The sequence below is a fragment of the Scyliorhinus canicula genome, chromosome 9, assembly GCF_902713615.1.
Source record: "Scyliorhinus canicula chromosome 9, sScyCan1.1, whole genome shotgun sequence".
NCBI lineage: Eukaryota > Metazoa > Chordata > Chondrichthyes > Carcharhiniformes > Scyliorhinidae > Scyliorhinus > Scyliorhinus canicula.
In genome coordinates, this window is record NC_052154.1 from 74,798,503 (window position 1) to 74,816,479 (window position 17,977).

The following is a 17,977-nucleotide window of genomic DNA, read 5'->3' on the forward strand; positions in this document are numbered from 1 at the left end:
GGGCTGTTGGGTTACTTACTGGTATAGGGTGGATACGTTGACTTGAGTAGGGTGATCATTGCTGGGCACAACGTCGAGGGCCGAAGGGCCTGTTCTGTGCTGTACTGTTCTATGTTCTATATGAGGCGCCCACAATCATAACCGGGTGAAGTAATTATTTTACTTAATATACTATGCGGCCCTTTGTGAATTGTGAATTTCTGAATGCGGCCCTTGCACGGAAAAGTTTGCCCACCCCTGTCTTAGACAGTCCCATGTTTGAACATGTCTTGCTTCCATTCTGGTTCAGCAGGTTCTGAGATGGCTGAGGAATCCAATCTGCCTTCTGCAGACCACTGCCACGTGAGGGGCAGGTGTTGCTTGGAGAGGCAGGTAGCAGAGTTGCTTGGAAGTCTGTGCATATCCTCTAATGCCCTGACTTTGCTTCTGCATATTCCAGACGGGCATCTTCAACATGGTCAGTGCCTTCCCCAATGAATATTCTCCAGGTTGACCGTTCGCAAATCAGGGACTACCGTGAGTCAGTTGTGATGTTTAATCTCTTCCGAAATGTTATGAGGGCATCCCTTAAGTGTCACAGTGGAGATGGGTTTGACTGATAACCCCTTACTGATTGTCACAATGGTTGGGGAGAGGGTGCCGCTGTTGGGACTGCCTTTCTTGGCACTAGATTTGGAGGATCTTGTGAAGGCATCATTAGTGGTGCTTTGAGGTCACTTCAGCAGGTTATCCAGGTCTTAGAATCATTAGTAGGAAGTACAAGGGTCACTGCAGCTCGGTGAAGCCTGACCGTGGGAACCTGGTCCTCAAATGCTCTTACCTTCAGTTGGCTGAAGGCGGAGCTGCTATATTGGAGGCAATGATGAATCTCGTTGTCCTTCATTAAAAGGAGGCTGGCAAGATATTGGGAAGGGTCCACTTTGTTTACGATTTCACTGTTGATCTTAATCGATGGGGAGACATGTTGTGCAGTGGGAGCTGGTTGGAAGAGACCTTCAAGTGTCAAGCCCATTTTCTCAATGAGCTTTCTGAATGAGCACACACAAAAGTGTCTGCTGCATACAGATACTCAATAATTGAAGTTGGAGTGAATTTGGGTTTGAATTGACGGTGCCGCAGGTTGAACAGACCCAGGACCTGATAACGAGCTAATGGTCAAGGATCAGGATCGTCAATGTCCTTGAAAAACTTATCCAAAGACTGTTGGACGGTTTCTTTTTTCTTCTGCCGGTAGATCTCCTTGTAGCAGCTAATGCCATCATTAATCGCCCGGTTCACTTTGGCACTACGCTCTTTGTTTGGATCACTCTCCGCAAAGATTTCCATTGCCTCTTCGATGAGTTGGAAAGCTCTAGACAGTCGTTTCGTTGACAAAACCCGAGGGGGGGATGTTACAGCGCCAACTTCCTCTTCAGCTGGTTGACTCTCCAGCTGCATTAAATCATTACTGGCCGATTTCTCCCCATGGGACACAAGTGATTCCACCATGTCAGCCTCTTCCACTTCATCAAAGCCAACTTCCCTTGCCAAGGTGATCATTTCATGCTGAACTTCAGGGACAATGTCAAATGACCCTCTGTGGTTGCTGGCACACTCGGTCTTCTCCTCTTTGGAGATGTATGTTCTCTGTGGCATACGCTTCCAGGAAAGCCCCGCCTCAAAGTTAAAGACGTGTTTGGGTGAGTAGCCACCTTCTTCAATAATTCTCTTCAACTGGGAAGGAAATTCATCAACTGCTGCAATAGCTGCTTCACTGGTCACTTTAATGTTGTGCAAACAGGAACGTTTCTTGAAACGCTCGAACCAACCACGACTAGCACTGAAACTCTCCAACTGTGAACTCCCACCCTGCTCATTCTGTAAGTCATTAAAAAAGCTTTTCGCTTTTGTTTGGATGACCACCAAGCTAAGAGGCACATTGCGCTGGTTTTGGTCTTTGATCCAGACTTCCAAAAGTCTTTCCATATTTTCCATGATACTGCTTCTAGTCCGACTTATCCTGCCAGCACTGAAAGGTGCAACACTTTGCGCACTCTGTTTGATTTTGGCAGTGTTACCACGGATTGTTCTCACTGTTGTCGGGGGTAGCCCAAGAGCTCTGCCGATAGCGACTGCTCGTTCGCCAGCCTCAAAACGTTTTAAAACCTCCAATTTAATTTCTAAAGTGATAGTTTTTCTTGTTTTCTTAGCAGCAGCAGCAGAGGACTCATTGCCGTCACTTGCTGAATGTTTTCGACTCATGGTTAAGAGTGATTCCAATGGATCGATGAACTAAATCACAGGCTTGAGGTGATCTCAAATAACTTTAAAATGGCCTATCTGCCCCCACCCAATGCAAAGTTGAACAAGGCTACATTCAGAGTTCCAAAATTAATCAGGAGGGGCCTGAAGGGCAAGTACTGTATCCTGTATTTTTCAACCAAGCGAACCCCAGAGCCAAGGAAACCAATTTTACCTGCAGAAAATACCTCTCTCAACGACTTTAAAATGGCTTCTCTGCCTCACCCAACGCAAAGCTCCACAGCAGCCATACTTGGGGCTCCAAAACTAAAGGTGGATTGCAGAGTCAGGAACTGCTGCCGTTCTGCATAAAAGTCAGCAGTCCAGGCTTCAATTTTACCCCTGAAAAAAAAATACATTGGGTATAGTGTTTCTTTGTACAGCACTGTACTGCAGAGTTTTCAGCAAAAGCCGCTGTCACCTCTCCTTGCACTCATTCCAAGATGGCGCCAATCACTTACGTAGATACATAGAAGATAGGAGCAGGAGGAGGCCTTTTGGCCCTTCAAGCCTGCTCCGCCATTCATCACGATCATGGCTGATCATCCAACTCAATAGCCTAATCCTGCTTTCTCCCCATAGCCTTTGATCCAATTCTCCCCAAGTGCTATATCCAGCCGCCTCTTGAATATGTTCAAAGTTTTAGCATCAACTACTGCCTGTGGTAATGAATTCCACAGGCTCACCACTCTTTGTGTGAAGAAATGTTTCCTTATCTCTGTCCGAAATGGTTTACCCTGAATCTTCAGACTGTGATCCCTGGTTCTGGACATACCCATTGTTGGTAACATCTTCCCTGCATCTACCATGTCTAGTCCTGTTAGAATTTTATAAGTCTCTATGAGATACCCCCTCATTCTTCTGAACTCCAGCGAGAACAATCCCAACCTAGTCAATCTCTCCTCATATGATAGTCCAGCCACAGCGCCGGCCCTAGGGTTGCTGGCGCCCCGGGCAAGCTGAACTTCGGCGCCCTTCCGGGGGGGGGGGGGGGGGCGGGGCCGAGCCCGAGGCGGAGGGGGCGGGCCCGAGGCGGGGGGGGCGGGCCCGAGGCGGAGGCGGGCGGGCCCGAGGCGGGGGCGGGCCCGAGGCGGAGGCGGGGGGGGGGGGCGGGCCCGAGGCGGGGGCGGGCCCGAGAGCGGCGGACGGAGGGGGGCGGGAGGGGGGGGCCGCCCTAGGGGAGGGCGGCCACCGCGCATGCGCTGGTTGGCACCGGCCCAACTGCGCATGCGCGGGACCCGAGTCTCTGGCGCCCCCTAGCACATGGCGCCCCGGGCGACTGCCCGAGTTGCCGGTGCCTTGGGCCGGCCCTGTCCAGCCATCCCTGGAATCAGTCTGGTAAACCTTCGCTGCATTCCCTCGAGAGCAAGAACATCCTTCCTCAGATAAGGAGACCAAAACTGCACACAATACTCCAGGTGTGGCCTCACCACGGCCCTGTACAATTGCAGCAACATATCCCTGCTTCTATACTCGAAACCTCTCGCAATGAAGGCCAACATCCCATTAGCCTTCTTTACCGCCTGCTGCATCTGCATGCTTACCTTCAGCAAATGGTATACAAGGACACCCAAGTCCCGCTGCACACTCCCCTCTCCCAATTTGCAACCATTCAGGTAGTAATCTGCCTTCCTGTTTTTGCTTCCAAAATGAATAACCTCACACTTATCCAAATTATACTGCATCTGCCATTGATTTGCCCACTCGCCCAACCTGTCCAGATCTTGCTGTAGGATCCCTGCATCCTCGTCACAATTCACCCTACTACCTAATTTGGTATCATCTGCAAACTTTGAGATGTTACATTTTGTTCCCTCATCCAAATCATTAATATATATTGTGAATTGCTGGGGTCCCTGCACCGATCCCTGTGGCACCCCAATAGTTACTGCCTGCCAATTTGAAAAAGGACCCATTAATCCCTATTCATTGTTTCCTCTCTGCCAACTAGTTTTCTATCCACCTCAATACATTTCTCCCAATCCCATGCGCTTTAATTTTGCACAATAATCTCTTATGCGGGACTTTGTCAAACGCCTTCTGAAAGTCCAAAGATACCACATCCACTGGCTCCCCCTTGTCAACTGTACTGGTTACCTCTTCAAAGAATTCCAACAGATTTGTCAACCATAATTTTCCCTTCATAAATCCATGCTGACTCAGACTGATCCTGCCACTGCTTTCTAAATGTTCTGCTATAAAGTCCTTGATAATGGATTCAAGCATTTTCCCCACTACCGATGTTAGGCTTACTGGTCTATAATTCCCTACTTTCTCTCTATCTCCCTTTTTGAATATCAGAGTGATGTAAGCTACCCTCCAATCTGCAGGGACTGTTCCAGAGTCTATAGAATCCCGGAAGATGACCACCAATGCATCCACTATTTCCAGAGCCGCATCCTTAAGCACTCTGCGATGCAGTTCCTCAGGCCCTGGGGATTTATCCGCCTTCAAACCCATCAATTTTCCCAGCACCATTTCTCTACTAATATTGATCTCCCTCAGTTCTTCCCTCTCACTAAACCTTTCATTCTCCAACATTTCTGGGATCTGATTTGTGTCCTCATTTGTGAAGATAGAACCAAAGTATGTATTCAATTGCTCAGCCATTTCTTTGTCCCTTATTATGCATTCCCCTATTTCTGAGAAGGGGACCTACACTTCTCTTTACCAATCTCTTTCTCTTCACATATCTATAGAAACTCTTAGTGTCTGTCTTTATGTTCCCTGCAAGCTTGCATTCGTACTGTACTTTCCCCATCTTAATCAATCCCTTTGTCCTTCTTTGCTGAATTCTAAACTGCTCCCAATCCTCAGATCTATTATTTGTCTTGGATATACCATGTTGCAATCTGTATCCTTCTTCCTTGTATCGGATACTATTTCTAACTTCCTTTGTAAGCCATGGATTGGTCCTCTTACCCACTTTGCTTTTGTGCCAGACAGGAATGTACAGTTGCTGCAGCTCCCCCATGCGTTCCTTGAATGTTTGCCATTGCCTATCCACTGGCATCCCTTTAAGTAACTCTCCCCAATCTATCAAGGCCAACTCACGCCTCATATCCTCATAGTTCCCTTCATTAAGATTCAGCACCCTCGTCTCCGAACCAACTATTTCACTCTCCATCTTGATAAATAATTCTATCATGTTATGGTCGCACATCCCAAAGAGGTCTCGTACAGCCAGATTGACAATGAATCCCTCTCATTACATAGTACCCAGTCTAAGATGGCCTGCTCTCTAGTTGGTTCCTCCACATATTGGTCAAGAAAACCATCCTGTATACACTCCAGGAATTCCCCCTCTATGGGATTGTGGCTAATTTGATTTGCCCAATCTATGTGAAGATTAAAATCACCCATGATCACCGATATTCCCCTATTACATGCATCTCTAATTTCTTGTTTAATGCCATTCCCAACATGTCCACTGCAGTTTGGGGGTCTATATATGACACCCACTCATGCTTTTTTGTCCCTTGGTATTTCTCAACTCTATCCATACAGACTCCACATTGTTAGAGCTAATATCCTTTCTCACTACTGTGCTAATTTTCTCGTCAACCAGCAGTGCCATGCCACCACCTTTTCTTTTATGCCTTCCTAAATACTGAAAACCCTGGGACATTCCGTTCCCATCGCTGTTCACCCTGCAGCCATGTCTCCGTAATCCCAATTACATCATACCCATTTATATCTATCTGCGCGATTAGTTCATCCACTTTATTGCAAATGCTCCATGCATTAAGGCACATAGCCTTTAAGTTTGTCTTTTTCACAATGTTTGTCTTGCTCCCAATATTCTTCATGCACTGCTATGCAAAATGACGTTAATGTCAACGTCACAACGTTTAGCGCGTAGCCACAACATTAACACAGAAAAATGCTAAATGAAACAACTTAAAGTGGAAAACTACTGTAACTTTAAATCATCAACCCTATATAGAGTGTTACACCAATCCAATTAATGTTTATATACTAATCTTTCTGACAGTGCAACTGGGTTCATAATAATCTCCTCCTGAGAAATGTGGCCCTTTAGCTAAGGAAGTTCATAAACAAACACGTTTGTTAAAAGTACTTGGTTGCGGAAACACCATGGAGGCAGTGGATATGGGAATCTATTTGTCAAATATTTGATATTCTGTACAATGGGCATATTGAAGATAGTCATATAACCATTGAACGTATGTAGATAGTCGTTCACTGTGGGGTAAAATACACAAAGCACAGATTCGGCCCGAGTAGAGTCGACAGGAAGGTTAAAAGGTAGGACAGCTGATGAGCAGTGGCAGTTAATCAAGGAGATACTCAATTCCTCACAACTAAAATATATTCCAGAGAGGAAGAAAGACATTGAGAGGTTTAAAAAAAAACATCCATGGCTAAGCAAGGTGATTAAGGACAATATAAAGACAAAATCTAAGATATACCATGTTGCAAAGGCCAGTGGCAGGCTGGAAGATTGGGAAACTTTCAAACATAAACAAAGGATTACTAAAACAGCAATAAAAAGAACCAAGGTAAATTAAGAAAGAAAGCTAGTGCAAAATTTCAAAAAGGATAGCAAAGGGAAGAGAGTCGCTGAAGTGAATGTTGGTCCCTTGAAAGATGAAACCGGAGAGTTAATAGTGGGGAACACAGAAATGGCGGAGATGCTAACTCAATATTTTTTATTATAATAATAATCTTTATTGTCACAAGTAGGCTTATATTATCACTGCAATTAAGTTACAGTGAAAAGCCCCTAGTCGCCACATTCCGGCGCCTGTTTGGGGACGCCCCCGACCACCCCCGCAACGTTCACATACATCTTCTACCCCCTCAAAGAGCCGGTTCATCCTCACCCTTGTAAGGTGCGTTCTGTACACCACCTTCAACTGTATCAGCCCCAACCTCGCACACGAGGTGGAGGCATTCACCCTCCGGAGCAACTCACACCAGAACCCCTCCTCCATACCCTCTCCCAACTCTTCCCCCCACATTGCCTAGATCCCTTCTCGCGGCACCTTCTCCTCCTTATTAAGGAAGTAATACCAGGGCATTTGGAAAGTCAAAACACTATCCATCAGAGCCAGCATGGTTTTATGAAAGGTCGGTCATGTTTGGCTCATTTGCTAGAGTTCTTCGAAGATGTAACAAGCCAAGTGGATAATGGGGATCCTGTAGATGTAGTATATCTGGACTTCAGGAAGGCATTTGATAAGATGCCGCACAGAAGGTTAATACACAAGGTTAGATCACATGGGGTTAGGGGTAATATATTAGCTTGGATAGAAGACTGGCTGATGGACAGGAGACAGAGAGTTGGGATAAATGGGTCTTTTTCTGGATGCCAAGATGTAACTATTGGGATGCCACAAGGTGTGATCCTTGTGCTCAACGATTTACAATCTATATTAACGACTTGGATACAGGGATATGATAGAAGGTTCTATAAACCAAATTTATAGATGATACTACAATGGATGGGACAGTAAGTTGCAATGAGAACCTTATAAGAACCTTATAAATGGATATAGATAGGTTAGGAGAGTGGGCCAAAATGTGGCAGATGGAGTTTAATGTGGATAAGAGTGGGGCCATCCACTTTGGTCGGAAAAATGGTAAGGCAACTTATTATCTCAATGGGGAGAGACTTTGGGTGCTCCGGTACAGAGGGATCTGGGTGTCCTTGTGCATGAGTCACAGAAAACTAGTATGCAGGTACTGCAGGTAATAAAGAAAGCAAATGGAATGTTGGAATTTATAGCAAAAAGAATTGAGTATAAAGGTAAGGAAATGTTGTTGTAACTATACAAAACATTGGTGAGACCACATCTGGAGTATTGTGCAGTTTTGGTCCCCTTATTTGAGGAAAGATGTGGCTTTGGAGGCAGTTCAGAGGAGGTTAACTCGACTGATTCCAGAGATGAGGAATTTGTCTTATGAGGAGAGATTGAGCAGTTTAAGCCTATACTCGCTAAATTTTAGAAGAATGATGGGAGATCAAATTGAGGTGTACAAGATGCTAAGAGGTATGGATAAAGTAGACGTGGAGCGGATGCTTCCTTTTGTGGGGCATTCTAGACCGCGAGGTCATAGTCTCAGGTTAAGGGGTTGCAAATTTAAAACAGAGATGAGGAAGAATTATTTCTCCCAAAGGATCGTGAATCTGTGGAATTTGCTACCCCAGAGTGCAGTGGATGCTGGAACAGAGGGTAAATTTAAGGAGGAAGAGTTAAACAGATCTTTAATTAGTATTGGATTGAAGGGTTACGGAGAACAGGCAGGACCGTGGAGTTGAGGTCATGATCGTATTGAACGGTGGAGCAGGTGCGAGAGGCTAAGTTGCTACTCCTGCTCCTAGATCTTATGTTCTAAGAACTATTCTGTCCAATTCCACCTTCCAACTCTTGGTCTGTAGCCCTGTAGGTAACTGCATCTCAAGCACAAATCTAGTGTTCTTCATTAATAAGGGGCTGTCTTCATTAATAAGGGGATGTCTTCATTAATAAGGGGATGTCTCAGGGCAGCACGGTGGTGCAATGGGGTTAGCAATGCTGCCTCACGCTGCTGAGGACCCAGGTTCGATCCCAGCCCCGGGTTACTGCCATGTGGCGTTTGCACATTCTCCCTGTGTCTGAGTGGGTCTCACCCCCACAACCCAAAAAGATGCGCAGGCTGGGTTAATTGACCACGTTAAATTGCCCCTTAATTGGAAAAAAATTAATGGGTACTCTAAATTTATTAATAAGGGGATCAGACATTATGGGGAGAAGGCAGCAGAAAGGGAATGAGGAACATATCAGCTGTGATGGAACGGCAGAGCAGACTTGATCGGCCAAATGGCCTAACTCTGCTCCTATATCTTATGGTCAAGAGTGAGAACATATTACAAATGTACCTTGCTGGTCTGAAACAAATACAGGTGAGAAAGGAAATATCTAAAATTAAAATGAATGGATGCAAGTTATCAACTCTCTTTTATGAAATGAAATGCTTGTGCAAAGGAATTGTTACAGCTCCCAGCATAGGGACATCTTGTAACATAATGCTTTGCACAGAATATGGAGGTATTTGGTTTAAATTGTTTTGAAAATGTGGTTGTAACTATAAACTCTAATTGTTATTTGAAGAGAGAAGGGGGGGGGATCTTAATTGTGTGCAGGTTATTTAACTGATTGTGAAGCGATTTTTCCCCATATCCAATTTTGAAATGAAACCTAGATCAATAATTCCTTCAATGCGGAGAGGTGATGAATGTTCTAATCCAGAAAGCCACGTTAACTGGCAATTCACTTGTGTGTTTCTATTAAGTCGAGGACTGAATCTGTGGTGGATTGGTTAGGAGGTACATGCTTGTGATATGTAACTTTGTAAATAAACAAAAGATTGGTTATAGTTCTATCCTTCTCCATGTGGCTTTCTGGACTAGAACATTCATCACCTCTCCCCATTGAAGGTATTATCGATCCAGGTTTCATTTCAAAATTGGATAGGGGGAAAAAAATTGCTTCACAATCAGTTAAATAACAGTTGGTAACTCCATATACAAGCTACATATAATTCAGCTGGCAATTAAAACACATTGCAGTATTGCCCAGCAGCATCTGCAGCCCAGTGGACACACAGATCAGTCAGCATGCAAACAGAATATCACGGCACTGAGGGAGATCATTCAGCCTGTCATACCTGTTCTAACTTTGCAAGGGCGGTCCAATTTAGGCCCACACCCCAGCTTCGTCCGCAAAACCCTACAAATTAATTCTCTTCCAATTGCCTTTTAAAATCTTCTATGGCATTTAACCTCTCGGGCACCTTAATCCTGATCTTAGCAAACCCCATGTGAAAAATATTATTGTTATTTCCCCTTAGTTCTTTTGTCAATTATTTTAAATCTGTGACATCTGCCACCAATCCATGTGCCACAGGAAACGGTTTCCCACTATTTTGTCTGTCAAAGCTCTCATGATTTTGAATAATTCTATTAAGCCCCACTTAATCTTTTCTCCTTCAAGAACTACTTGTGCTTCTCCAATCTCCATATTATAGAATTCCTTCATCCTTTGTATCATCTTGCTAAACCTCATCTGTAGCTTCTCCAAAAACAGGGCAACCTTCCTAAATCATGCTGCCCAAAATTTTACATGTCCTCAAACTGAGGTCTAACCAATGATTTTTTGAGGTTCAGCAGAACACCCTGGTCTTTGTATTCAACGCCGCTATTTATGAAGTCAAGTCACCTGCATGCTTTTCTTAAATGCCTTATCAACTAATTTTGCAACCTTTCAAAAATTTGGAATATTTGCTTTCTGGTCACCCTACTCTTGCAATCCCTCAAAATATTGCAGGTTTAGATTATAGTCTCCCATGTTGTTCCACCCAAAGTGAATTATTTCATATTTATCCATATTATATTGCATCTGTCATGTGTTTCACCAGTCTGTCTTGGTCCTCTTGAAGTCAGCTACTATCCTATGGGGAAGTGTGACAGAGTGTATTGTCGCTGGACTAGTAATCCAGAGACCCAGGGTAATAATGCTTTGGGGCCCAGGGTTCGAATCCCACCAGGGCAGATGGTAAATTTCAATTCAATAAAAATCTGGAATTAAAGGTCCAATGATGACCATGAAACAATTGTTGAAAAAACCCATCTTGGTTCAATAATGTCCTTTAGGGAAGGAAATCTGCTGTCCTTACCTGGTCTGGTCTACATATGACTCAAAATGCACAGCAATGTTGTTGACTCTTAATTGCCATCAGAGATAGGCAATAAATGCTGGCTCAGCCAGCGACGCAACACCCACATCCCATAAACAATTTTTTTAAAACTCAGTATTTAAAATCTCAAAACCAGCTGGCCAAGTTTAGTTTCATCTGCACACTTGGAAATTTTACTCACTATACCAAAGTCCAGATTAAAGCCCATTGTCAACCATTCAAACAATTCAATCAGGTTAATCAGACACTATTTGCTGTTAATATGTTCTCTGTCCCTATTCAACTCAAGCTTCCCCAAGTGAGAATTAATTTTATTCTGACAATGGTTTCTCTTGGTTTTCCCACTGCTGACATTAAGCTGTTTGGTCTGTAGTTACCAGGTTTATCTCTCCACTTTTTCAAAAAAGATTTTTTTCAAAAAGCTAGTGACATCACTTAACACTGGTGTCTCTGGATTGGCAGACCCAAAGCTCACTCTCCTGATCATAAAACTTATCACCATCTCTTTGACTGGAGATGATTTGGTTTATCATGCAAACTGTCTCACTGTTTGGGAATGGGTAGGGTTGTAAAGCAGGGCATTCCACTTGAAAATTACGCGTTCTCTGCCTTCATTTTCAGTTCCTTCATTTCTGAACTGAATTTTTAACAATATCATGCATACCCTCAATGTTACCATGGTGCATGAAACATGGCAACTTTCCACTGTTGAACAGTTACTCCAATTGCTGCATTTTACACTGTTGCCAGTGAAGAAATTAAGTGATCCTACATTTTTCCTGTTCAATTTGGTACGAGTGGGGTGAGTTAATGTTCCTGAAGCAAAATCTAGAACTGTGGAATAAAACTATTTTAATACTTTTTAAGCCCACATTTGCTTTCACCTTTTACTCATGCAATAGCAGCCTCAAAATTAAATCTAGAATCCCAATAGTCTGGTTTAGTCATGCCCAAAATGAAAACTTTTCTCACAACCAGCTCCACAAGTGTTAACAATACCTGAAGAAAACTCTATTCCTTTTCTCTGCTTGCTACAATTTATAGTACACCAGTCTCAAAGTCAGAAAGCTGCAGGGTCAAGTACCATCTCAAGGCTTGAGTGAGTAATTTAAACTGACGGTCACGTGTAGAATTGCATTGGTCTTCCCTGATGAAACATACTGAACTGTGGATATTGGAGATCTGAAATAAAATCAGAAAGTCATATTAGATTTGAAATGTTAACGGTTTCTCTCTCCACAGATGCTGCCAGATTTGCTGCCTTTTCCCAGCACTCTGTTTTTATATTAGACTAAGGTACTGCCTTTCTGCTCTGGTGGCTTGAATAAGCTTCAGCAACTGAAAGTGCTATTGGTTTCCTGGTTAACATTCATTCCTCAATCAAAGGATTTTATCCAGTTATTGTTAATGTGACTTTGCTATGGGCGCTGCAGAATAAGCGAAATGAAAATTGCTTATTGTCGCAAGTAGGCTTCAATTAAGTTCCTGTGAAAAGCCCCTAGTCACCACATTCCAGCACCTGTTCAGGGAGGCTGGTATGGGAATTGAACCCGTGCTGCTGCCTGCCTTGGTCTGCTTTCAAAGCAACTATTTAGGCCAGTGTGCTAAACCTGCCCCTATTGACTGCATTGCAACAGTAAGTTGTTGGTTGCGGGACTCAATAAGTGTGTTTAAAGATACGTTCTTGTCTTCCTCTTTCCAGCTCCTTCATTTGCACTCTTTCCCTATCTAGGCATTAAACCCGCAAGGCCTTGTCTGCCTTCTCAAGATTTCAGGGCACTATTTGGAAGCGCAAAGCTCCATCTTCCTTTTCCTAGTGTGTTTTGCCTGCCTCCCTTGTTCCTCTCTTTAGCTCCTGCTTCTCTGTTGGTTCCCTTCCATTTTCCTTACCTCTGATTTGGGGTGGGGTAAGCCTCTCAATGGGACTGTCCTGGGGGCAGTGGCAACAACGAACGCCGGAGGACGAGCCTCCAGGGCGGCAGAGGGCGTGCGAGGGGACGTCAGGCCGGAACCAGACGAGTCAGAAATGCGCATGTGCCGCACGTCCGCCCCACAATGCAGATCGGCAGATCTGTTGGGAAAAAAAACATGGAGCAGTTTCTCGCTCGCTTTGCATTATGGTCATTCTCCACTTCCATTACCGTGCCGATTAAACCAGATCAGGAAAAGCCTGAGGGGGAAGGGAGTCACTGACAGCTCAGGCCTATTGAACGCTGGCACGTAATGTTGTAAATTCCCTTTCGGAACTTTTTTTGAAAAAAAGAAACAGAACCGGCAGCACACAGCCCAAGAGCCTTTCGTTCACACCGTGGGTTAGAAGGCGGAACATTCGTCAGGTTGCCAGAAGAGGATTGAAGTGCGTCGGAGCAGAGACGATGTGACGCTGGGGGGCGGAAGTGGGGCTGAGAAGGTGGCGGAGAGCTCGCGGTAAGTAGCCGGGTGGGTCACGGCACCGGGGAGGGTAACCTAGCAACCGGGTACCGCTCGGGGTGTGTGAGCGCGCGCGTTTCCCGGGGGCAGGGCCGCCTAGTGAAGGGACTGTTGTGTTCCGCCTGATGGGGGGAAAGGCTGGATTGTCTTTTCCTTCCACCAGAGTTTATCCGGGGAGGGAGTGTTAGTGTTTCTCCACCCAGAGGAAGTTTGCCTGAGACGGTTAATGTCTAAATTAATGGATAATTTAAAATGATTTATGCTTATGGTGGTTTAAAAAAAATTATATCTGGTTTTGTTATCTCGACCAAGTCCCGATTTTTTTGAAGGCCTCAGACTTGTGGCTACCTTTTAGAAAGGCGGAGGTTGAATTTGATATAATTCAGAAACATCCCTCAGCACTTGCTTTGCAATGTAGTCAACTACATGCAGAAGAATGTCAGCCATTTTACACACAAATAGCCATGAGAGAAATGACTGCAATCCATTTCGACCACCATTATGTCTCACCCCACACCTGATGAAGGAACTGCGCTCCAAAAGCTAGTGATTCTCAATAAATGTGTTGGACTTTAACCTGGTGCTGTAAGACTTATTCGCAGAAGAGGGGAAGGATTTAATAACTCACTTAAAGAAAGGCACCGTTGACAATAGAGTTGCATTAGTACTGTATTAAAATGTCAAACCAGATTATCTGCTCAAATCTATAGAATCCCTACAGTACCAAAGGAGGTCATTTGGCCCATCGAGTCTGTACCAACCTCTGAAAGATCACCCTACCTAGGCCTATCCCTACCACCCCACCTAGCCTGCACATCTTTGGACTGTGGGAGGAAACCCGGAGGGCACTGAGAGAATGTGCAAACTCCACACAGCCACCCACGGTCGGAATTGAACCAGGGTCCCTGGTGCTGTGAGGCAGCAGTGCTAACCACTGGAATTAGACTTAATGCACAATTGTTAGTTCAAGAGCCTTATCAACTCAGCCCAGCAGAAAATGATGTAAAATTCTCAGCTTAGTGGGTGACCAGAGAATGGTGGAATAAGGGCTGTTCAAGTGGAATTATGTAGAAATATTATGTGTAATTCTCACATTGCACCCCTTCATAAAAAACACTCTTCAGACCTGGTGATTTGGAATGCAGTTATCTCCAAAAGTGAGAGTGATGGCAGTCATTATTCTCAACAGTACTGGTCCAAAAGTACTTATTAAAAATGAGTCTAAAGTGGAGTGAGATGCTTTCAGGACCGATTGACTTGTACTCATTTGGCCTTAGATTGCACGTGTTTATATTGTTTAATATAAATTAATTTGCTTTGTTGAACAGATTTGCATTTGTATAATGTTTTTGGGACATTAGTAATCCATGTCTACTGAGACTCAGTTGGCCACACTCTTGCCTGTGAGTCACAGGTTGTGGGTTCAAGCCCTATGACAGGGCCTGAGCAAAGTTGACATCAAAGAAAAATGCTGGAAACTGTTCAGTTTTTATTTCAAAAGCTGACACTCCCATGCAATACCGAGGGAGTTCTGCACTGTCAGAGATGTGGTCGCTGGGTTGAACTGTTTAAAGTCAGGCTCTATCTGTTTGGGTGGATGTGAAAGATCCCATGCCACTATTTCAAAGAATAGGGTGTTTTCCAGGTTATGCAGGCAGATATTTATCCCACAATCAATATATGAAAAATAATTAGCTGATCATTATCGCATTTCTGTTTGAGAGTTTGTGAAAATTGATGCCATGGTTCCGTCATTACAATAAAAGTATTTTATTGGCTGCAAAGTGCTTTGCGAGATGCGCGGGTCGTGAAAAATGTGGATCAATGAAAGCCTTTCTGTTTATAACGAATAAATTATTTTTGAAGTGCCCTCTCTGTTATGTAAGTACATATCGTAGCTTAGCTTGTGCACAGCGAGGCACGCAAGTAGCAAATAAGAGGAATGACCGGTTAATATATTTTGGTCTTGGTTGAGGGAGGGATCCAGGACACCAGGAGAACTCTCACCACTTCTTTGAATAGTGTCATGGAATCTTTTAAATGCTTGGGAGCTTTGGGGTCAAGTTGCTTGGTTGAAGTATGATTGTATAGGACTTGATGGGAAGTTGGCCGTGCCAAATCTATCTTTTTCACAGATTCCTTTGTTTGTATCTCAACAAGCAGTTGAGACTTCAATTACAAACTTGACCGAAAAGGATTTAAAGAGGTAGTCCCTCTTAAAGCTTTTTAAAATCAGTTTATATTTCGGACATTTGCTACCTGGGCCCACTGAGCCAATGGAGTTTCAGGATGTAGCTTTGATTTCTCCACAGTCCTTGAGTTTAATAGTGACATGATGGAGTGAATCCAGCAATGGGAGAATTCAAAGGTTTCCAATAGCATGCCTCAAGTCCCATCTGCTCTGCCAGCCCAAATAAAGATACAAGATGATGACTGCCTGAATCCTGCTCAGCCTTTCTGCTGAAACTGGGCAAACCAGAACCCGTTTCCTTGTGAAAAACTTCAGATCCAGTTTCTGTCCAAAAGGGAAATGCATGTTTAATCATTTAAAAATGATGGTTCCAGGATGCAAGCCAAGGGGAGCATTTTTGGATTCTGCATTCAAAATCACTCAAAATGAGAGAGATTAGTGGATATTCACATTGCAGCACAGAAACATTGATGCAGCCTAGACAAACAGCAAGAGCAATTGTCATGATTGATGCACCACTCCATTTAAGGTGATACAACTTGATACTGTACTGGACAAGAAAGCATTGATTTAAAAAACTGCAAACGTCAGCACCAACAGTCAGACAGTGAATGGTAGATCTGCAGGATCCACATAGAGGATTAGGTCTGAGATTCAGTCGAAACGTCTTTGGATTTTGCAGCATCCTGTGTTTTGTTTTTAAAAGAAAGGAAAATAGTGAACAGAAATCTGAGAGACTTTGAGAATGATGGGTTGTCCAATTATTCCTCTATAAACAGTGGTGAGGAAATTTGTCCAGTGATGTGATAAAGTCTACTTCCCGGTATCCATGAGTCCTGAAGAGATCTCGGTTTGTGTCAGAATGAATAATGCATTCATGGACATGAATTGGTGATCCGAATTGGCTGTTTTTAAATCAGAATAAAAGTAGGCCATTCAGTCCCTCAAGCCTGGTACTGCCATTCAATGACATCATGGCTGATTTGTGGCCTTTGGCCCATAACCCTTAATATCTTTGCTTAACAAAAATCTGTCTCAGATTTAAAATTAACAAGTGATCTAGCTTCAAACTGCTGTTTGTGGGAGACAGTTCCAAACCTCTAACACTCTTTGAGTGACGAGGTACCTCCTAACATCTCTCCTGAATGGTCAGGCTCTAATTTTTAGACTATATCCCCTCTTTTAGAATCTCCAACCAGTTGAAATAGTTTATCTTCATCTACCCTATCTTTTCCTGTAAATATCTTAAAGACTTTGATCAGATTACTTGTAAATTCAAGAAAAACGGTCTTAATTTATATAATCTCTCCTCGTATCTTAACCCCAGGTATAATTTTTGTAAACCTACGTGGCACTCCAGGCCAAAATATCCTTCCTAAGGTGTGTTTTCAACACCTGTTTAAGTGTTGAGGTATAATTATAATCCTATGATTTGTAACAATGAGAGAGTGGGGCAAGAACGGAGTTGTTTTTTGCTAATTGTGCCTCGCCTACTTTTTTGTTGCCTATCCAGATAAATACCGACTCACTGGGTGCTGTGAAATGACCTTTTCCTCCTTGTTGGCGCACAGACCATGTGCCGACCTAATTGTAATGTTAGTGTCTGTCTGCACCGACTCAGAGGTTGCTTACTTATCAAGAAGCCAGACTCGCCACCTAGAAAGGATGTATTGGTCAATACTGGGATGGGGAGGAAGAGGCAATATTGAGGATGAACTCCTTGATGTACGTTGATTTCTAGAAACCTGCTTTCTTTAGTGTCCTGAGCCACTGCTCAGTCAATCTCCATTAGCAATGGGGAACTCACTCATTTAGGGACTTTGAAATGACCTTGTGAACAATGGACTTTCCTTGACAATGGTGCCTGCCTCTGGAATATAGAGATATTTTTCTGTCTATATGATTTGACATCTCTCGAAGAAGAGTTGTCAGCCCAGAGAGGATGGTCCTATATTTTTATCCTGTTATATATAAAGAGCTAGGAGCTAATGTTATGTGAATATATATTCTGGGATTCCAGGCAGTCTAGAGGGTCCATAGAATCCCTACAGTGCAGAAGGAGGCCATTCAGCCCACCTAATCGGCACCGGCCATCTGAAAGAGCACCCTACCTAGGCCCACTCTCCCGCCTTATTCCTGTATCCCCACACATTGATCATGGCCAAACCACCTAACCTGCACATCTTTGGATCCGACCCAACTGGGTGCTCCTCTATCATGGCTCTGTTCACGGCAAGATGTCCTTGGAGAGGGAGCATGCGATGACCACCGGCACACTTTAGGCTTTCATCACCCCCGGGAATGACACTTTGGTTTGATTTTGTAAGTTTCCTTTTGATATGTTTTAGTTACAGAGCCCACAAGGTATTTTGT

At 43.8% G+C, this 17,977-nt stretch overlaps 2 protein-coding genes across 10 annotated transcripts in view; one reads left to right on the forward strand and one right to left on the reverse strand.

Moving 5' to 3' along the window:
* The window catches only part of fbxl8 (F-box and leucine-rich repeat protein 8), a 49,522-nt gene extending 35,853 nt beyond the window's left edge, over positions 1–13,669 (reverse strand). The window contains exons 1-3 of one of the 8 annotated variants that reach the window (XR_005461833.1): positions 12,874–13,475; positions 11,983–12,165; positions 2,456–2,622 (exon numbers count right to left, since the gene is read on the reverse strand). Coding sequence is in view for 1 of the 8 variants with exons in the window: in XM_038806930.1 (XP_038662858.1) it covers positions 1,156–2,241 (1,086 nt within the window). In the remaining 7 variants the exon portion in view is untranslated. Of the gene's footprint in view, positions 1–248; positions 2,623–11,982; positions 12,166–12,873 lie in introns of those variants that run through there. The other 7 variants (XM_038806924.1, XM_038806923.1, XM_038806930.1 and 4 more) reach the window with 7 other exon arrangements.
* Positions 13,299–17,977, forward strand: part of tradd (tnfrsf1a-associated via death domain) — a 56,595-nt gene continuing 51,916 nt past the window's right edge. The window contains exon 1 of one of the 2 annotated variants that reach the window (XM_038806932.1): positions 13,299–13,410. The gene's annotated coding sequence lies outside the window, so the exon portion shown is untranslated. The remainder of the gene's footprint in view (positions 13,411–17,977) is intronic. The other variant, XM_038806933.1, reaches the window with a different exon arrangement.